At 31.0% G+C, this 22,883-nt stretch overlaps 2 protein-coding genes across 2 annotated transcripts in view; both read left to right on the top strand.

Moving 5' to 3' along the window:
* The first annotated feature begins 2,126 nt into the window (after positions 1-2,126).
* LOC139523587 (enhancer of mRNA-decapping protein 4-like) overlaps positions 2,127-22,883 on the top strand; it is a 50,202-nt gene continuing 29,445 nt past the window's right edge. The window contains exons 1-10 of the mRNA XM_071317716.1: positions 2,127-2,469; positions 11,786-11,831; positions 13,029-13,127; positions 14,456-14,576; positions 14,764-14,869; positions 16,296-16,482; positions 17,143-17,308; positions 17,935-18,039; positions 19,818-19,927; positions 20,266-20,349. Of these exons, the coding sequence (XP_071173817.1) occupies positions 2,370-2,469; positions 11,786-11,831; positions 13,029-13,127; positions 14,456-14,576; positions 14,764-14,869; positions 16,296-16,482; positions 17,143-17,308; positions 17,935-18,039; positions 19,818-19,927; positions 20,266-20,349 (1,124 nt within the window). The 5' untranslated portion in view covers positions 2,127-2,369. The remainder of the gene's footprint in view (positions 2,470-11,785; positions 11,832-13,028; positions 13,128-14,455; positions 14,577-14,763; positions 14,870-16,295; positions 16,483-17,142; positions 17,309-17,934; positions 18,040-19,817; positions 19,928-20,265; positions 20,350-22,883) is intronic.
* On the top strand, positions 5,480-7,560 carry LOC139523588 (uncharacterized). The gene is made up of 2 exons (XM_071317717.1): positions 5,480-5,728; positions 6,206-7,560. Exons 1-2 carry the CDS (start codon positions 5,615-5,617, stop codon positions 7,475-7,477), a joined length of 1,386 nt encoding a protein of 461 aa, XP_071173818.1. The 5' UTR covers positions 5,480-5,614; the 3' UTR covers positions 7,478-7,560.

The following is a 22,883-nucleotide window of genomic DNA, read 5'->3' on the forward strand; positions in this document are numbered from 1 at the left end:
TTCCTTTGGCATCATCTTACGGTGTTTATATTTCACAACTTGTTCGCTATGCCCGTGTCTGTTGTGACGTTTTTGATTTTGACGATCGCAACCTATGTATTGCTGGTAAATTATTAAACCAGGGATATCGTTACCATAAATTACTTAAAACCTTTACTAATTTTTTCCATAGATATAAAGATTTGGTTTTGAAGTTTGGTTGTACCTGTAGAAAACTTATTTCAAACGGGATAGCACATCCTCATTTTTACGGAAATGTTGTTAACCGTGCCCGGAAATTTGGAAATAATCCATGTAAACTTGTCGCTCCTTTAAATAAACTTATTCTAAAAGGTTACCTATTCAACACTGTAGTAAGATCATTGAATATTGTTTTTATTGGTATAAATATTGATTTTGTTATCAGTAAATTAAAAGCTAACTAAATATTACCAGTATATTATATACATATACATATTCATGGATCTACAATATGTCGATACCTGTAACTTGGCATTGCACAGGGTCATGTTTTTCTCTGGCTGTTTATGACGTCTTTACACTAAATCCATTGGATGTTTGATGTGTACGGATTGATGGTTAAGTCTTAGATGCATGATTTTTTTTATTAGTTGTTAGAAGCTTTGAACTAGCTGTCAGATAACTGCGAGTACTCTCAGATCTGTTCATTGCGTCTTTTTGTGTCGGGATGTATAAGTACCCGGCCACTTCCACTTATATTTTTGTCCATCTGATGAGTTTAACCTTTTTCAACTGATTTTTATAGTTCGTTCTTATGTTGTACTGTTATACCACTGTCCCAGGTAAGGGGAGGGTTGGGATCCCACTAACATGTTTAACCCCGCCACATTATTTATGTATGTGCCTGTCCCAAGTCAGGAGCCTGTAATTCAGTGGTTGTCGTTTGTTTATGGGTTACATATTTGTTTTTCGTTCATTTTTTTTACATAAATAAGGCCGTTAGTTTTCTCGTTTGGATTGTTTTACATTGTCTTATCGGGGCCTATTATAGCTGATTATGCGGTATGGGTTTTGCTCATTGTTGAAGGCCGTGACCTATAGTTGTTTTAATGTCTGTGTCATTTTGGTCTTTTGTGGATAGTTGTCTCATTGGCAATCATATACCACATCTTCTTTTTAATATAGGATATTGTAATTTAAACTCATACAAATCAATGATATGCCCAGCAGTCATCGACAAATGCAGCTGTGGACAAATAGAAACAGTTGACCATTATCTTCTGTATTGTGAAAGTTATGAGGAGGCTAGAGAGAAACTCAGCTCTGCACTCTACTTCATAACATCAAAACTAACATTTGAATCAAAAGTATTATTAGCAACAACAGAAAATGAAAATTACAAACATCACATAGAAGATATTCAACATTTGTTAGGGGTCTTTATTAAAGATACTGGAAGGTTCACAAAATAGATAGTTAAGGTTTTATATAAGGGTTAATTATTTATTCATTTTTTTTTTAAATATTTTAAAATTTTTGTTATTTATTTATTTATTTTTCTCTGCAGTGCCACATCATAAATACAAATGTACTTATGAATTTTATACAACAGCGACATAAAATTACCAGAGTGATCGAAAATACAGAGAGATTATAGTGTCAAGTTGACACTTACTAAAGACTAAATTAAGACTTTAAATCTATAAATGACCAAATGCAATACTAACTTTCACACCCAAATAAAGAAACAAGAAACAAGAAATGTTAACCAAATTTAGAATAAGCGACCATTGTCTTTTGATAGAAACGATATTTAAAAAATACCAAGAAACGAAAGAAAATGTAAATGATATGTAATATCTTAGATGATGAATTCCATTTTCTCTTTAACTGTTCGCAAATAAAGAATGATACATCACACATCATTCTATAATATTCAAGAACATATATACACCATTTTCCACTAGAGCCATGTGATATTCAAAGTATTGACTACGTGCGGAAATAAGAAAATAGATAGATAGCGCTAGCACACCTATCTACTTTATAGGTGGCAACAGAGCTACCATAAATCAACACTTTAAACTAAAAAAATATTTTTTTTTAAGAATTAAAAAAAAATAAAACATATATAAAAATCAGATTTATTCATGGACGTAAACAATTTTAAAAAAGTAATTAAAATTGAAACAAAGTATAAAATTAATGAGATAGATATATTTTGTGTAATCACGCAGTAACGTGGTTAATGGAGGCCGCCATATTTTGGATGAAAACAAACTTGTTGAAAGTCGAACCCTGCTTTAATGTTTCGTCTGGTTTCGTCAATTATCGTGATTTATCAATAACAATTTGTACTGAAATTTAAAGGAACATTTACTTTGAAATTGAAACTGTCATTTAAAATCATGGACGATAAGGGTAGCCCGTCGTCATCTCTAAACTCAGCGAGCACCGGCGACACAGGTCATCTCTTGCATGAGCTTATGAACTTGCAGAAATCAAATGGTAAATTATTAAACACATGAAAAACACCGTGATGATTTAATATTAATGGAACGAACACAAATAAGAAAACACCATGAAACATGTCGAACCCTTGTAGCTAAAGAATAACAGTTTAGGCACTGGCTATAGTTTGGAAACAACAAATTATTATAATGTCTTTTTTTAATGAAAAATTATTGTTAGTTGCTGCATTAAATTATTATTGCTGTAGTCAAGGTCAGATAGGGTACTGATTTATAATTACGGATGTATCCTGGTCTCATCGGTTTTCTTGCTATCATAATCAAGAATTCATTGTGACGTCCCGTTTGTTTATATCCCATAGTACATCATTAAGAGAGAACCAAGTTATAGTGAACTACGTTTAATATACAGCATGGTTAATCTACATTTTTTACAAGAATAACATGTGTAACACAGTTGGGCGTGAGTGCCAGTGCACATGAGTTATTACACGTGCATTATCAAAGTACTGAAATACGGGAAGGTCTAAAAACAGGACAGGTAAAACCAGGACAGTTATTTTCGATACGTTTTTATCTGTAACTTTTGTTTTACTCAACATATTGTTAAAATTTAAATTTCATAATAAAGAACATGGTATTTACTTATATTATTTGCAAAAAATATAAAAATGAATAATAACTAAGTTAAAAAAAATCTGCCAGGACAGTTTAATTTTATGAAAAAAATGGCTGAAATTGCCGAGAAAAGTTTACTTATAATTGAAATATTTTTCCCAAAACAAAAATCTGGCATAATATTTTTGTACGATTATAAAGATTATGAAATATTCATTCTAAAAATCTATAATTTAATATTTTTTTCAGCTTTTAAAGGTAAAAAAATCTGCCAGGACAGTAGCCTTTCACGTTGGAAATTTTGTTGAAATTATTTCAAAATACAAATACAAAGTTAAATATCTTCTTCAAAATAAATGTCTGGTAAACAAATGTTAGTTCATTGAAAAGTTTAGAATATAAGCTTTATGAAAATATAAAATTATATGAACTTTTATGTCATTAACACCAAAAAAATCTGCCAGGACAGTAGCCTACTCCGCTAAATTTTAAGAAACAAATGGCTGAAATTGTCGAGAAGAGTTTACCTATAATTGTTATATTTTCTTCAGTACAACTGTCTGGCATAATATTTTTGTATGATTATAAAGATTATGGAATAATCTTTCTAAAAACCTATGAATTGATATTTTTTTCGTCTTTTAAAGGTAAAAAAAATCTGCCAGGACAGAAGAATTTTATGTTAGAAATTTTGTTGAATTTGTTCAAAATCAAAGTATAAAGTTTAATATCTTCTTCAAAATAAATTTCTGGTAAACAAATGTTAGTTCATTTAAAAGTTTAGAACATAAGCTTTGAGAAAATATAAAATGATAATTCATTAACGACAAAAAAATCTGCCAGGACAGTAGCCTACTCCGTTTGAATTATCAGCTGGACATTAGCTTAATATGCTACATGTTTTATAAATGGCAGAAATAAACATTATTTTTAATCATAAATAAAATAGTATATTTATTAACTTATCTGTCTTTTTTTTAAATGATAATTAGGACTAAATCATTAAAAATAAAACTATAAATTAAAAACAAATTTGCCAGGACAGTACTATTACATAGGAAGAAGTGAAGAATTCTCAAAGATTTTTTTTATTCTATTCAAAGTGTTCAGTTTGAAATTTATCCGTGATAGAGTCATTAAAGTGAATATTTCTAGAAAACATAATTATATTGGTGTGGTTATTAAAACACTATTTGTTGATTTAATTCGATTTCTATTCATTGTATCAAAGGCAGAATTATGTTTTGACAGTAATAAAAACTTCAAAGTCACTGATTGGTGTCAAATACTCAAAAGGTGTTTATTCACTAATAAGTAATGTGTTTAGAGCACAGGAAAGTGTCACTTTTTTTATCCTCTTACATAAAACTGGAGAGTTTCCAAATGTTGCATTTTTTAACTTCTTTTTGCAATTTACACCTTTACATGTTTTCTAATGAATCAAATTTGCCATGCACAGTCACAATTCAGTACATTCCACAACACTAGTTAACCTTTTTCAACAAAAAAAAAATCACGAGATAATCTATACTAGTTCTAGTTGTTCTACATGTACCCAACCTGAAAAACAAAATTATAGAGCATTTGCAATTGCGAATATCCCACAATCTATTGCATTAATTAAATTTTATCTTTAAATATAAAATCAATTAGTTTTCCTAAAATTCAAGCTAAATATCTTCATTACCACACACTCACTTTACGGTTGACATGACAGAATATACAAATACACAGATTCGATGACAGATCGTTAAGTTTAGCACGTGCCAACTAAATATTTAGCTATAGGACGACTCATGGGACACTTTTTATGAAATTCATCTATTATCAAATGAATATTTTTATCTTTTCCCAAAATTTAATGCTAAAACTTAACAACGAATTATAACAACAAAAAGTAATAATCTATCCAACTTTCGATTTTGATTTGAAACAAATTTGTCCACAAGTTGAGACATAATAAGTAACTGTCCTGGCAATTTTTTTTATTCACTTTTTTTTTTTAATTTTATGATTGGGTCTAGCTTTTACTTAATGGTAGTATCAAAATTGTACTTTAGACAATCGCAAAAAAAAACTATTCCAATATTATATTTAAAAAAAAATAATTGCGTTGTTAATTTCTGCAATTAATTCAGAAATTTAACGGGCATAGGACATTTGAGCGAAAAAGAAAAAAGCACATAGGGTCATTTGAGCGCCGACTTCATAGGACATTTGAGCGCCGGGATATTAACCTTACCTGAGTTTTCAGACAGGACATTTGAGCGAAATTTTCCCTGATAATTTTACACGAATTAAGATTTTTTTTTAAAAGTAAGAAAAAAAAGTAAGATTTAGTTATAAATATTTTTTATTTTATTTCACACCCGAGTAATTCGACCGGTTCTGGCTGGTTTATGTAAGTGAAATCCTAAGTTGATCTCTATTTACCAATCAATTCTACTATAATTCATTGGCTATGCAAATTTTCTTTGTTCTAAAATTCTTATATATATATCTATTAAGTGAAATGTCCCTTGGCACTTGAAATCTTAATACTAATAATACATGTACGTGTTAAAATGGATATTATTTTGACCGAGACTAATAAGGGAAAAAGAAGCCTTGTTTGTGACAGTTTCCGATATAGAGTGGACAAAACACTAAAAGGAGAAGAAATATCCTGGAGATGTACAGTAAGTACCTTTTTTTACAAATTTAATGTTAATGTAAACTACTTGTTCGTCTGTTACGCTTCAACTTCCATAACTTCTTTTAATTTTGATTTATATCTATATCATTATATGTCTATCTTATACCTCCTTTAGATTAATTTTTTAACACATTTGAATATAAGCTACCACATATAGGGTTAGGTATCAAGGCTCCATGTTGAAGGTCGTACTGTAACCTATATAACATTGTTAGGTTGATTTTCTAGGCACTTTACAATATTCATACAATACACTGTAAAAATTGTGCTTAGAGCCTAAACATGTTTAGGAAAATGTTTAGAAGCTAAACACATAAATGTCTGTGGTGTTCCCATTCTAAACATGTTATGAATTTCATTTCATTTCATTTCATACTACATCTTATTTTTATGTCTTGCAATAGCAAATGAAAAAGCATTTAAACACTTCAATTGTATTTGTCCTTTCAATATTTTTCAGGCAAAAGGTTGCAAAGCAAGACTGAGGACGGATTGTACCGGAACCGTTATAATTCAACAGAAAAATACTCATAACCATGATACCAGTGATCGTGACAATGAACGTCACTTGCTGCGGGTACGATCAAAAAAAAAAGCGGATGATGATATTGCTCAACGTCCTTCAAAAATTATCCGTACAGAGTTACAGAACATGGATGAAGCAAATCTAAAGTCTGAAGACATTGGCAGCGTTTCAAAGGCTATATATAGAAAGAGGCGTAAATCTCACCCTGCACTTCCTAAATCTAGAGAGGAAACACACCAATCATTAAAGAAGATTAATATTCAGTCAAATAAATTTGAAAATTTTGTGCAGTTTAATGATGAACAAACTGGTATAATTATTCTTACGTGTCCAACCAATCTTGAATGTTTATGCAGTGTGCCCGAAATTTTTATGGATGGTACTTACAAATATTGCCCAAAGTTCTTTAAACAGTTATATACTATTCATGGCTATAACAAAGGAAATTATGTCCCTCTTGTATTCTGCTTACTTCCTGGAAAGTCTGAAGAAATTTACGTGAATTGCTTTTCCTCAATTGTCAAGCTATGTTCCGATCAAGGTCACACACTTCAACCGAAAGCAGTACACGTCGATTTTGAAGAACGGGTAATGAAAGTTATGAAGGATTTTTTCCCGTCTATAGAGATCAAATGCTGTAGGTTTCACTTAGGCCAAGCCTGGTGGCGAAAAATCCAGAAAGTTGGACTTAGTCAACAATACAAAGAGCTTGATTCAGACATTAGTAAATGGCTTAAAGGGATTTTTGGGATAGCCTTTTTAGCTCCAGACGAAGTAGCCGACTGTTTCGTAGAAGATTTTATGGCCGTTGTACCTAACGACAAGCCTTGTATAGAATTTGCAGATTACCTGACTGATACTTATATAACAGATGAATCGTTATTTCCCCCTCATCTCTGGGCCGAAGTTCCATCCTCGTTAAAACGTACTAACAATGGGCCCGAATCATTTCATGCCCATTATAACGAGCAGTTCTATCACAGTCATCCATCAATTTATATTTTCCTTGACACTATTATCAAATTGCAATCTGTGACTTACATAAAAATTCGGAGTTTGAACATTGATGCACCGCAGAGCCGAACAGAAAAGGAGAAGGAACAGAATCTCCGGGATTTGCATTCGAAATACTGCCAGCAGGAAATTACGAGGGATTTTTATGTCAGAAGCCTGGGATATAAGTTCCAAGCCCGAACAGACTTGTAAATAATGCCGTTGCCGAGTTTTATGTTTTATGACAGTGCTTTGTTTTTAGTGCTTTGTTTACAATTAAAAGATGTTTTAATCTTTTTGTTGGTAAACTCCTGTTTAATGACTGTGCTTTGTTTTTAGTGCTTTGTTTTTTACAATTAAAATATGTTTTAATCTTTTTGTTGGTAAACTCCTCATTTAATGAACTATATTCGTGGTGTGATTGCCAATAAGACAATTCTCTATCCAAGACTTGTTTTCGCTCAAATGTCCTACGCTTATTCTTATTTTCGCTCAAATGTCCTAAAATTTAGGCGCTCAAATGTCCTATACTTTGGCACTCAAACGTCCTTTTTTTTTCGCTCAAATGTCCTGTCAATGCGCTCAAATGTCCATTGCCGAATTTAACGGAGTAGGCTACTGTCCTGGCAGATTTTTTTTGGCGTTAAGGAAATAAATGTCCATATTATTTTATATTTTCATAAAGCTTATATTTCAAACTTTTAAATGAACTAAAATTTGTTTACCGGACTTTTATTTTAAAGAAGATATTAAACTTTATACTTTGATTTTGAACAAATTTCAACAAAATTTCTAACGTAAAAGGCTTTTGTCCTGGCAGATTTTTTTACCTTTAAAAGACGAAAAAAATATTAAATCATAGGTTTTTAGAAAGATTATTCCATAGTCTTTATAATCATACAAAAATATTATGCCAGACAGTTGTACTGAAGAAAATATAACAATTATAGGTAAACTCTTCTCGACAATTTCAGCCATTTGTTTCTTAAAATTTAGCGGAGTAGGCTACTGTCCTGGCAGATTTTTTTGGTGTTAATGACATAAAAGTTCATATAATTTTATATTTTCATAAAGCTTATATTCTAAACTTTCCAATGAACTAACATTTGTTTACCAGACATTTTTTTTGAAGAAGATATTTAACTTTGTATTTGTATTTTGAAATAATTTCAACAAAATTTCCAACGTGAAAGGCTACTGTCCTGGCAGATTTTTTTACCTTTAAAAGCTGAAAAAAAATATTAAATTATAGATTTTTAGAATGAATATTTCATAATCTTTATAATCGTACAAAAATATTATGCCAGACAGTTGTTTTGGGAAAAATATTTCAATTATAAGTAAACTTTTCTCGGCAATTTCAGCCATTTTTTTCATAAAATTAAACTGTCCTGGCAGATTTTTTTTAACTTAATTATTATTCATTTTTATATTTTTTACAAATAATATAAGTAAATACCATGTTCTTTATTATACAATTTAAATTTTAACAATATGTTGAGTAAAACAAAAGTTGCAGATAAAAACGTATCGAAAATAACTGTCCTGGTTTTATCTGTCCTGTTAATAGACCTTCCCCTGAAATACTATATATGTTACACCATTCACATTGAAAAATTATACATAGTACAAATTTATATGACTTATGAAAACACATGATAAGACAATAACAATAATATCTGAGCGGGGTGTTACGTCAAAATGCCATATCCCTATTTAGAACTATATCTGTATAAGATGGCTGACACCAGAATCCCTATTTAGAACTATATCTGTATATGATGGCTGACCCCAGAATCTGTGCCTGGGACTTGAACAATTGCCTTTTGAAGTCGTACAACTATCTCTTTTCCATTTTGGGGTCAGACATGTCAGATATTTTGTATTATGACATCAAAATCATACAAGAATCTTTGTGATGTCCAGTAATGGCAGACAAATAACGATAAGGTGTATGCATTCTGATGTATGTATGCAATATATTAAAATACAACTTTAAAAAACCAGAGGTCTCGTTAAGACGTGTACATCATGTAGATGCGTCCTGGACACATGAAAATCGAGCTGGACACGTTATTTTTTAAACCTGTGGGTACCTGGGACCCTCCTCATTGTACCTTAAGTCCCACACACAGTTTTGCCAAGAAGATTCATGAAAATTGACATTGTTTGGGCTTAAATTGAAATATTGTTTGTTTGCCCTTTACCGACCGACCCTATAAATTCGCCCCGATCAAAAAAAAGTTATTTGTATTTACCAGCAAATTTTTTTTTTGTTGTTCCTACTGTAAAAACTTATATTGGTATTTCCTGCTCAAAACTTTTTAACCGGAATCCTCAGGTTTTAACTTCCCTGTATAAGGTTAAGTCCGTTTGGTATCACCTGAGCTTTTGGCATGAACACTTGTATTTAGATTCAAAGCATTTGATTGAAATCGATGTTGAATGATTTGAAATCATGATATGACGAACGTTGCCCTGTGTCCTTATACTTGAAGAGCAGGGTTCATTCAAAAAAGTTTGTCCAATATAAAATTATCAATGTGTGTACAAAATATTTTGTTAACGGACGTTGTATCCTATGTAGGGATGACCTTTGGTGATCTGTAGATCAGGATGATTATGTTAATGCTGCCTTCGACCAGCTTTGACATTTTATTTATATCTGACATGACCAAATTCTGGTAAAGTACAAAATGTAGCTAATAATCTGAGAACCATACAGTACTTTAAAGTGTTTTCTGTTTTTAAATGAACCAAATGACTGAGAAGAATAATTCATTTCTGACACTAACAAGGCTTAGGTTTCTTTCTTAGTGTTAAAATCACAAATTGGAATACGATCAACACTAAATACCCAATTAACAGTCAGGGGACTTACTGAAATAAGTGATTTTTAAATCACTTATTTGAGTAGCAAAATTGAAGTTTTGTCACAAATTGTGATTTTGTAGTTTTACCAAAATTTTAAACACATAGGTTTTAATAATATCTTTTCATTAATAAAATTGGAAAAAATGAACTTTTTGCTTCTTTTATGTATCAAGGTTTATGCCTTTGATGCTATCATTTATCTGCAAATTCTATTTTAGTTGAAAAAATGCTACAATAATGGCTTTACATAATAAACTCATACTTTCTTAACAGATTTTTCCCAGCAGTGGGAGTATTTTTCCTGTAAAGTTCAAGGTTTCATCTTTCAGATTATGTAATAAAATTCTACTGTTCGCGATAAAAATTTCACTGTTCGGGGTTGTTGAAATTAGTGGGGGTTATTAAAATAATGATACTTAAATAAGTGATTTTTGGGAAGGAAATTGAGGTATGATACTTAAAGTTTAAACAAGTGATTTTTATGTCATTAATGATTATCCTAGATTCAGTACATGGTCATCACCTGAAATGACCTGGTCATCCTAGACAACACAGATGTTGGTTCTAATAAGTTTAGAAACATAATTAGTCCCTGGATCATTAGTATTCTATATTTAAAGCTATAATAAAATTCAATCACTTCTTCTAGTGATTAATTTGTACTACTTAAATAGGTGATTATTAAAGAAAGGCAACTCTTACTTCCAATCTGTATGGAAATAATGTTACTTAAATCAGTGATTTAGAAAATCACTCATTTAAGTAAGTCCCCTGACTTATAAACAAACAGAAAGACAACAACAAATACATGAGATAAGTTTAGTTTTATAACTGAATTTGCGATCTATCTTAGTTACATTTAATCTAATCACCAACTTTTGAAACAAATATAATATTCCTCTTACAACCACAGGAAAAGAAGAAAATTCACAATTTAAGACAATAAAAATTGGCAGATAAAACAATATGTAGAGGGAAAAAAATGACAAGTTATGAAACACTTGTCTCTTGTAAAACTGTACATGTAATTGTATGTAGACCTCTAGGTGTGTCATTGGTATGCTATTTTATTGACAAATACCACAAATTTCCTTTTATTCTTATTGATTTTAGGACAGGAAAATGAATTACAGAATATCCTTGATTTTAGGACAGGAAAATGGATAACAGAATATCCTTGATTTTAGGACAGGAAAATGGACAACAGAATATCCTTGATTTTAGGACAGGAAAATGGATAACAGAATATCCTTGATTTTAGGACAGGAAAATGGATTACAGAATATCCTTGATTTTAGGACAGGAAAATGAATAACAGAATATCTTAACTGAAATTATTTTGTCTCCAAGGTGGCACATACCTTGTTCGTATTAGTATCTGTATAAATGCTGTATGCTTGGCTGAGAAGCAGTAAATTCCAATAAAGCCTCTAAAAGTCTTTGGTTAAATCAGGATTGGGATGGAATTGATGGTGTCCTACACTTAAGTAGCTTATTACCATGAAATCAATTTGACAAAGAGTTCTATTTTTAGTCATTGTTAGTATTGCAAATATAAGTGTTATTTTGGAGATTTTCCCTAGAAACTGTACTATAATGTACCTACTATTATGACTATCTTAATTACATTTATTTTATATATTTCAGCCATGTCCAGTGCAAGTATTTCATCAACATTGAATATGAGGGAAAGGTAAAGCTATATAAATATTCTTTTTCCGTATATTTTTATACATGGCATTATACATGTATTAAAGCATCTTTCATCAATATAATCTGTAGTCATTTGGGAATAATGGAAGCTTTTCAATTTACTGGGGTTAAAATCCTTTGTTCTTGCTATAATCGAATGCTTATGCTTAAAGATGTAAACAACAAATACTTTTTGTTGTTACATCTTTAAGCATAAGCATTCTTTAATGTCTTGAACACTGTTTTTAAAAGATGCTATTGATAAAGGATTGATTATGACTTCATGATGTTAAAATATAATGGTAAAGTTCTAGTGCTAGGCTCATAGCTTTTAATCAAAGATAATATTGTATTGCAATGATATTTAATTTGAAACCTTAAAATATATATGCCACATATGATGGAAGACAATACACATGTACAAGACTTTATTTAGTGTTATTGACCAAAGAAGTATTTTTAGTACTCTCTACTTTCCTGTCGACCATCCATGGTTCTCTGACCTCCTTCACCAATCAAAACTGGCTAGATTGATATATCCCATAGTGCTGAAAGTGATGTTAAACACCAATAATCAATCAATAGCCATGCCCATATCCTCAGACAATCAATAGCCATGCCCATATCCTCAGACAATCAACAGCCATGCCCATATCCTCAGACAATCAATAGCCATGTCCATATCCTTGACAATCAATAGCCATGCCCATATCCTCAGACAATCAATAGCCATGCCCATATCCTCAGACAATCAATAGCCATGCCCATATCCTCAGACAATCAAACATTCTTTGGTTCATCTATTATGTATCCTCATTTAAGGTGGTACCTAACACAACAGGGAGATAACTCTGTAAAGTCAGCTAAACGTTTTAATAGCGTTGTGTTGTTAAGGGAATATTAAGCTTCTCAATGATCAAAATTAGTGTTTGTCAAACTGCTATATAAACAGTGTATTTTTTCTGATAAAATGGTTGGTTCAAATTTTTTGAAATTTTTATATTTTTGTCAAAGTAAATACTTTGTCAAAATTTTATTAAAATTAAACGAGCCAAATTAATTTTAGGGGAGGTGTTGGGTACCATCTTAACGTTATAAGTTGTAATATCCTTTCACTAAACATTTGTTTTCAATTGAATGTTGCAATATTTATGATAATTTTATACATTTTATACATGTATCTATTTATTCATTACAGTGCTGATGTACCAGGACCAGGGGAGGCAACTGCTCCAACTATAAATGAACTTATGCAGACATTCTACAGTCAAAGCCAGCCTTCTCATAGACAGCTTATGTAAGGATATACCTTTGAATATTAATAAAAAGAATATTAGACAAATAATATAAGTCGACAGTTACATAATAAACAAGTATAGGCAAAAGTATAAACAAACAGAAGATACAAAAACTCAACCAAAGAGAGAGTGACAAAATCATGGAAAAATGGGGAAAACAATGAAAAAACAGCCTATAAAACACTACACATGCTCTATAAAAAAATACAACCAGCAACATAAATCCCACCAAAGATATGGGTGTTTTAGGGGCTCAGGAAGGTTAAGCAGATCCTGATATGAATTATAGTATCTCCAGATCTGGCATGAAGCTTCCACAAGTTTAAATTATGAACACTTCCTATTATTATCAGGTTCTTCAAAAGGAAAATAAAGTTTCCTCATCGGAGTGAAAATCACACAACTCATGCATGTTTTCCATGATAAAATTTCTAAATATGATCAGGTTAGACAGGTTACATTCTCATATTGTACTTGTCTTTATCTTGACCATGAAAATCAAATTTCTGTGTGGGTGAATTTTTTGTTTTCATTTATGCTTTTCTAGTATTTGCAGAAAGTAATTAAACAATTTCAAAAATTTTCAATTTTACAGAAGTGTCATCGTCATGACTATTAAACATCATAAAACTTATTGTATTTATTTTGGAGAATTTAGCTGCTTTAGATGTGTGTCCATATTTTACACATTTAAAAAATATTAAAGTCACAAGAAACCTCAAATTAAAAAAAATAATGCATATGTTTTTTATAACTCAATGGATAGTTTTCATTATAAAACTTATGTACATATACTTTTTTCTGAAGAAAATTCTTTAATTTGTTCATATTAAGAAGAAGTTTACTTTATTTGAATTGCTTCCTTCCAGGAAGCAATTCCCCTGACATATTTTCCCTATGCAAAGTGACCTCCGTGTGACCCATCTCGTGAAAATCCGGTGATCGCAATACGCATGGATGTCCTTAAAATAAACTCTTATCTGATTGTACATGTTAAACACATGCTCAATATCCATGCTTTTTGTTGAGTGTTGACAAACAGTTGACAATCGTTAAACTTCGGCTTCAAAACACAAACTTTAATTACCTGCCATATTTTCACAACAACACTGACTGATTGAAAAAAAAATTGACGATTACACAAAATTTATGCGAAAAAAATGATAAAATCGTGCACAGAAGACTTAGTTTATGATGTTTGTATGCATTGGTTCAAGAATTGGAATAACATTATTTTTCACCGGTCACTTGTTTATTATGACTTTAAGCATCAACAATCATGGTAAGAGGATTGCTTTTTACCCTTTCATCTATATTTCATTTTCAGAACTTTACAAGGATCAGATACAGTAAACAGTTTCAGTGTATATGGACAGGAAGTAGATGTAGTGGCTAGTAAGCCCATCAGTACTGGTATCTTGTCACAGCCAACAACAGGCAGTAATAAGGTAGTTTGAAATAACAAAAAGATAATAATTTCTAAACAAGTTTTTAACTTGAGTATGTATTTTTTTCAGATTTTGCCTATCACCAATCCAAAAAATATGTGGATCTTTGAGTCTTAGACACTTCCATCAGCTTTTTTATGGCTCTAAAAACCTGGCTTGATTTATTAATGTTTTTATCAATTTTCAGGTTAAAATTACACCAGTTGTGAAGTATGATTGGGAAGCATTATTCTATGTTGGGAACCTTGTCGCTATCCATCGTAATAATACATATGCTGCCTATACATTAAGAGGTAAGACTTATTATTAAAAAACACTTGAAGTGAGAATGAAAAATTAACAAGTGTGGACAGAAATATAAAAAGACTGCCTAGTAATAAAACTAACCAATAATATTAGATCTGGTTTTTATATAAAAAAGATGTGGTATGATTGCCAATGAGACAACTGTCCTAAAGAGACCAAAATGGCACAGACATTTACAACTATAGGTCACCATACGACCTTCAACAATGAGCAAAGCCCATACCGCATAGTCCGCTATAAAAGACCCCGATAAGACAATGTAAAACAATTCAAACGAGAAAACTAATGGCCTTATTTATATAAAAAAATGAACGAAAAACAAATATGTAACACATAAACAAACGACAACCACTGAATTACAGGCACATACATAAATAATGTGGCAGGGTTAAACATGTTAGCGGGATCCCAACCCTCCCCTAACCTGGGACAGTGGTATAACAGTACAACATAAGAACAAACTATAAAAATCAGTTGAAAAAGGCTTAACTCATCAGATGGACAAAAATACAAGTGGACGTGGGCGGGTACTTTTACATCCCGACACAAAAAGACACAAAGAACAGATCTGGGAGTACACGCAGTTATCTGACAGCTAGTTCAAAGCCACTAACAACTAATTAAAAAATCATGCATCTAAGACTAAACTATCAATCCGTACACATCCAACATCCAATGGATTTAGTGTAAAGACGTCATAAACAGCCAGAGAAAAACATGACCTTGTGCAGTGCCAAGTTACAGGTATCGACAGATTGTAGATCCATGAATATGTATATGTATATAACATACTAGTAATATTTAGTTAGCTTTTAATTTACTGATAACAAAATCAATATTTATACCAATCAAAACAATATTCAATGATCTTATAACAGTGTTGAATAGGTAACCTTTTAGAATAAGTTTATGTAAAGGAGCGACAAGTTTACATGGATCATTTCTGAATTTTCAGGCACGGTTAACAACATTTCTGTAAAAATGAGGATGTGCTATCCCGTTTGAAATAAGCTTTCTACAGGTACAACCAAACTTCAAAACCAAATCATTATATCTATGGAAAAATTTAGTAAAGGTTTTGAGTAATTTATGGTAACGATATCCCTGGTTTAATAACATAGATTGCGTTCGTTAAAATCAAAAACGTCTTGCATGCATTCTTCAAATTGTTACAAAGCTTAGAAATAGCTTTTAACAATAAGGTAAATTAAAGTCTTTAGCTAGAACCAATAATAACTTAGCAAAAAAATATTTCTGATTGTTCTGTATGCTGGACTTACAAATACAAAATGAAATTCTTTCTCAACACATTGCATGTTATAACATACAAATAAATGCAGTACTCTCAAAGGTTGGTATATCAGAGAAATGACCAACTTTAACATTAAGTTTTGATATACATATATATTTCAGGAAAATCAGGTGGAGTTGTCAGGATTATTAACAGAAAGACTGCAGAGAGAGCATTATTGAAAGACTTTGCTGGTCGTGTTATAGATATAGCCTTTGCTCATACTGATGATATTTTAATTGGTGCTGTTGATGAGATTGGTAACCTGATGGTGTACCATGTCAAAGAAACTGACGATAGGAAATTAATGTATCCTTTTATTAATTAGATAGTATAACAGTATTTTTTTGCAGAGAAATGTTTTTTTGTCTGCACTTGAGGAAAAGAATGAAAAGTAAGAATTGGAATTATTATAGATTATTGAAATTTGCCGTCTGCTTCAGTATAGTGAACCTATTGACAAAGTCTAAAGCAATCTTAGAAAGGCCAGTGATGTACTAACATGGTCAATAAAATTTGTAATGAGTATACACCAAAACATCTAATTTAGTTCTAATTTAATATGGGTTTTTAAAAAATGGTTCAAATGAAAACCTTTTATGATACACAATGTTAAAACACATATCAATTTTTAAAAGAAATTTATTTTATGGACACAGTAAGACCATGAACACATACAGAACACATATTGAATTAAATGCCTATTGCGTTAGGTAAAATGACTCTTTGATAAAAAGTATTGCATGCAGACAATATATAAAGCAATCAACAAATATTTTAGAATTAGAACGAGTGCAAAAAAAAAAATAAAGTTTTTTCATGTATTAAGGAAGTAGAGAAATGCTAATTTTGCATACAGATTTAATCATGTTAATGATTGGTTCCTGTATTTATGACAGTTTCAACTTTCCAATTCACAGTTATTAAATCGTCATATATGATAATATATCATTCCTTGACAATGCTAAGTGTATTGCTGTCTCTGCACATCCGACGACCAGATGGTGAACAGCCATCAGAATTCCACCGTGTTATTTGGTGTCCATTCATCCCCGATGATTGTGATGATAGCAGTATGACTGAATCTTCTACACAAGATGCTTCTAGAGTACTAGTCTTAACTCATAATGAAAAAGTAAGATTGTCAGTGTCATAAGTTTTAGGCTTAAAGTTTTTTTTGGATTTTAAGAATAAAGTAATTCATTAAAATGGTGTAGGTAGTTTGCTTTAATGGATCATTGTTAAATTTGGTCATAGAATTAGTAATTTATAAAATATAGTACAATTTGATAATATAAAGGTGAATTAAATGTATATATATGAACATGATTTGACAAAAAAAAATTGGAAAATTTACACAAATGAAAAGAAAGTACGTCATCAGATATTTTTGTTTTCTCTCTAAAAACGAGCTTTCTATTTTAAAAAGTTCTGTAAATATTCAATCTTCATGCTATAATATGGTGACATTTGTCTTCTGTATTTGTGTGTATGGAAAACTATTGCCAAAAAATAAATACATTTTGTTCTATATCTTATTACAATATTTTGCTTACATTTGTATAAACATATATTAAATATAAAGCTCTGATCAGTTTAGATAAAAGTATAAATATTTTACCTTTTGACACTACCTACTTTTCTTTACTTTGTAACTTATCTTAATTTTAGCTTCAATAATTACTTTTTTTCATTTCAAATCTTGGTGTCATATATCTTTCTTTCTTTAATCACATTTTCGTGAATGTATTGTTAATTTAGGCAGAAATATGGAATATAGAACTGGTCACCAAAGAACATGGTAATGGACCACTGGATGCAGAAGATGTGGATTTTGGTTTGATTAAAATTACCAGTCACACACAGGTAAAATCTGAAATATTAAATTTATAAGAAGGTGTGGTATGATCCCCAATTAGACAACTGTCCATAAGAGACTGGATGATGTAGATGTAAGTAACTATAGGTGTGGCCTTCAACATTGAACAAAACCCATACGACATAGCAACCTATGAAAAGTCCAGACATGACAACATGTAAAACAGGAAAACCAACAGCCTGAATTATGTTCAAAACAATAAACGAATATGATATACAGCAACAAATGACATCTGAATTACAGGTACCTGATCTTAGAAAAGCACATACAAAATGTATACAGGCTCCCCAATCTCTCCTAATATGAGAAAGTTGAGATGTAGCAAAGCAAAGAACAAACTATTGAAATCAGTTGAAAATGGCATAACTCATCAGATAGACACAAATTACACAAAAACACAGGACACCCAGTACAGATCTGAGAGAACCTACAGTTACTGAATACCAGTTTAAAGCCAATAACAACTAATTGAAAAATCATGTATCCATGACTTAAATTGTTTTTATGAACCTAGAATCTTCATCTAGTATATTGTTTTCATAAAGTCAAAACTTAAAAAAAAAACGGACCCTGAATAAACCGGATTCCTAATTGTTTTTATGAACCTAGAATCTTCATCTAGTATATTGTTTTCATAAAGTCAAAACTTAAAAAAAAATGGACCCTGAATAAACCGGATTCCTGTTCATTCCAGCCGAAAATTAAAATCCCATTTTTTCCCTTTCAAAGTCTTTGTTAAAATACCCTTTGTAAACTGGACCCTGTGTATTCTGAATTCCGGTCTCATAATGCAGTCCCAATATTCTTAATTAAATCAATTATTACCTGTCAAAACGGTTTGTCTAATTAATTTCAAATGATCAATATGCAATCAAAACATATTTGTTTATTAAATATGGCTTTTTAAAGTAATCGATTAGCCAGGTGTTTAACTGTGAACTTACAATTGACAGTAGTGAACTGTAATATTTATTATAACGAGTCAATTAAACGAAAAGACACGCCGAATATATCTCAGATTGAACTTATGTTGTAACTTGGATAAAAAAATTAATAAATCGCGGAATAAGATATTTACATCGTGTTTTTGAAATCCTAGGTACCCTGTTGTGAATTTCTTTGAAAATATTCTGGCTTTTTGGCTTTTTAATCGGCAATACAAATGTTTCAAATTAATGATCATGGAAGTAAAATTGAAAATCTCTTCTCACAATCCAAACCACGCGAGTATTATGATGCAAATGAAAACAATGAAAAACGAAGTGAAAGTGAAATTGACAAGTCGTAGACTGATGCTACCGAGGTCTATTTGATATACGAGGACATTCGTGGATATGTAAAACACAAGTCATATATTATTTTTTTTAATTCGAGGAACAACCAGTTTCTTAAATTTCTATAGCCAATGAAAATGAAGATTTAAAACATCGATCATACCTTATTTTGTTGTTGTGTTCTGTATTTAAATTTATCAGTTTATAATTTACAATCAGACAGAACTTTGACATGCAATATATCGGACGTCTAAATTCATTTACTTCCGTTCCAAACAGAAACCTGAATAAACCGGCTCACTGTCCAAACCGGCCCTTTTTTTATAGTCCCGTAGCCGGCCGGTTTATACAGGTTTTACTGTACTTACGAAATCACTTATATTTGTTGCAAATCTAATTTGTTCTTTTTATTTCCCTTGAAACTGAGTAAGCTGAATAATTTAAACTATATATTATATATTTGCAGTAACAGATTTAATTTCCCTTTTCAGCCTGTTATGGATGCTGCTTTCTCACCAGATGGCACTGCATTAGCTACAGCTAGTCTGGACGGTGAAGTCAAGTTCTTCCAAGTTAATATGAATGAAAGTACATCGCCAAGGTAAAAAAAAAAATATTATGTTGATGCCAGTTTCTTTAGTTGAATTTTGTGCACATATTGATTTTGTTTCATGAATTGATACACTACTTCCTTTCTTACCAATTATACAACTTGGTTTTTCTTCATTTAATATTGCCAGAAAGATTCAACAGAAAATTTTAATTGTTACAAATATTTTTCAATAATTAATTTTTGAAGCAAACCTGTCAAGCAACCACTTGAACATACATTTGTGTTTGTACATATAATGTTACTTTAACATTGCAGATATAAGATAATGTTACTTTAACGCTGCAGATATAAGTCAAAAGTAGATAACATTCTCAATTTTATTTTAGGTGTTTGCACCAATGGAAACCACACGATGGTAAAAAGTTGTCTTCCCTTTTCTTCCTGGATGATCATAAAAATTCTAGTCCTGAGTAAGTAATCACAGAGTGCTATTTGTTTTCTGAATTTTTGTTAGCAAAACTGTAACCTCAGTTTCTTAATTTATAAGCTCATTTTTTTTTTAAAAGAATATTTTTATAAATGAACAATGTTATGAATAAATTACATTGATTTAAGTGATGAATCACAGACTGCTGGACTAACAGTCTAAAAGTAGCAACATTGGCCTAGTGCTCGCAAAGAAAAATGAAACTTCATAAATTTGCTAAGTCAAAGTTATTATTGATTATAGTTTCAGCTTCTTAATGATATGTTTTATATTATTATAAAAAGTAATTGAAGTTACATATATATATATTAAACAATACACTTGTTTTGATATTGCTGTGTAAAATGAACTACTTTATTTTTGCCTAAAGTTAGACTTTGTTTTATTTTTATGCCCCACCTACAATAGTAGAGGGGCATTATGTTTTCTGGTCTGTGGGTCCGTTCGTTCGTCCGTTCGTTCGTTGGTCCGTTCATTCGTCCCGTTTCAGGTTAAAGTTTTGGGTCAAGGTAGTTTTTGATGAAGCTGAAGTCCAATCAACTTTAAACTTCGTACACTTGTTGCTTATGATATGATCTTTCTCATTTTAATGCCAAATTAGACTTTTGACCCCAATTTCACGGTCCACTGAACATAGAAAATAAAAGTGGGAGTTTCAGGTTAAAGTTTTTGGTCAAGGTAGTTTTTGATGAAGCTGAAGTCCAATCAACTTGAAACTTAGTACACTTGTTGCTTATGATATGATCTTTCTAATTTTAATGCCAAATTAGACTTTTGACCCCAATTTCATGGTCCACTGAACATAGAAAATGAAAGTGGGAGTTTTAGGTTAAAGTTTTTGGTCAAGGTAGTTTTTGATGAAATTGAAGTCCAATCAACATGAAACTTAGTACACATGTTCCCTATAGTATAATCTTTTTTAATTTTAATGCCAAATTAGATTTTTACCCAATTTCACAGTCCATAGAACATGGAAAATGATAGTGCGAGTGGGGCATCCGTGTACTTTGGACACATTCTTGTTTGAATATGATTTTTTATTTCAAATTTTAATAGCTAAGTTAACTAGTTTACAGTTATGTTCTTATCTAAAATGGTGTTTTTTAATGTTTCATAAATAACCAAGTCTATATTAATACTGTGGATTCAATAATTTTCATGGGTAGGGCCAAATTTTTATATTTGACAAAATATTTATGTTTAGTTTTGTATGAACAAATTCTACCACTGAAGAAAGGAAAAGAAAAAAAAATCCACATGAATAAATACTTCTGTATTCTAACATGTATAAAAATGCATTGGAAATTGAATAAAAGAATGATATATTTTTTTCACTCTTTAGAAATAAATGTTGGTAAGTGGTTCTGGGCAAAAAGAAAACAAAAATAAATCCTGTAAAAAGTGCACTCTAACAGATATGAAAGTGAAACTAGACTGCACACCTCAACACAAGAATTAAACTATATATTTGCTCATGTGTTGTAATAAGAACTGAATATGGGACATAATGAACAATCTTTATAGGACCATTTATTTGAAATATTAAAATGGAAAAAAATATATCTGAAATTGTCTTGAAATTGCTAAACGGACAGAGAGTACTTCAGTTGTATAGTATACTTGTTTTTGTTTTTTATTAAATATATATAGAATTCATTCATGATAGCTAAGACTAATTTATGCATTGATATCTAAACATGATTAAAAATGCAAATGCCCTAGATAAAATTTCCCAGCTCTTAGTTTTAGTCATAGTATGACTCATTAAGTCTACTTGAGTGATAGGGCAGTTGGGGGTTGTTAATTCCATCAGTTTAATATCTAAAATAGTCTGTTTTGAATCGGAATCCTTAATAAAACTTCTTAGTTTTAAATCTTCAATTTTGAATGATCATTTATCAAATCTGAATGCACATATTTTAACTGACTAGTAGTCTGAAACTACTCTTGACGTTTAACAGCCTCTTACAAGACTTGCTGGGTTCTCTAGACAGAGCCCAACTCATATAGAAAACATGGTGACTGCTGTACCCATATTTTGACTATTTTATTTATTATGTCTGTTTAGTTCATGCATCATTGTAAATATAACTGAATTTGATGAGACTGTCAACAAAGTGAAAGGTTTAGCTATAAAGTTACTTGAATCAGTGATTTAGAAAATCACTCATTTAAGTAAGTCCCCTGACTGATGAGGTGCTGACCCAGTGTTGTTACTTTGTAGCCAATCCATCATCCAAGATGGCCGCCAGCAGGGGACTTAGTTTAACATAGAACTCTATAGGAAATGCATACAAATGACTTCTTTTACAGAACCACTGAATGGAATTAAATTAAACATGGCATGAATGTTCCTTATGAGCTGTTTACAAAGTGTTGTTACTTTGTAGCTGATCCATCATTCAAGATGGCTTCCAGCAGGGGACTTAGTTTAACATAGGACCCTATGGGAAATGCATACAAATGACTTCTTTTAGAGAACCACTGAATGGAATGAAACAAAACACAGTACGAATG

The sequence above is a fragment of the Mytilus edulis genome, chromosome 5 (genome assembly GCF_963676685.1).
Source record: "Mytilus edulis chromosome 5, xbMytEdul2.2, whole genome shotgun sequence".
NCBI lineage: Eukaryota > Metazoa > Mollusca > Bivalvia > Mytilida > Mytilidae > Mytilus > Mytilus edulis.

Coding starts and splice junctions, on each gene's coding strand:
- LOC139523588 (XM_071317717.1), top strand. CDS start 5,615: ATGGATATTATTTTGACCGAGACTAATAAGGGAAAAAGAAGCCTTGTT. Junction 5,729..6,205: donor AAATATCCTGGAGATGTACA/GTAAGTACCTTT, acceptor AATATTTTTCAG/GCAAAAGGTTGCAAAGCAAG.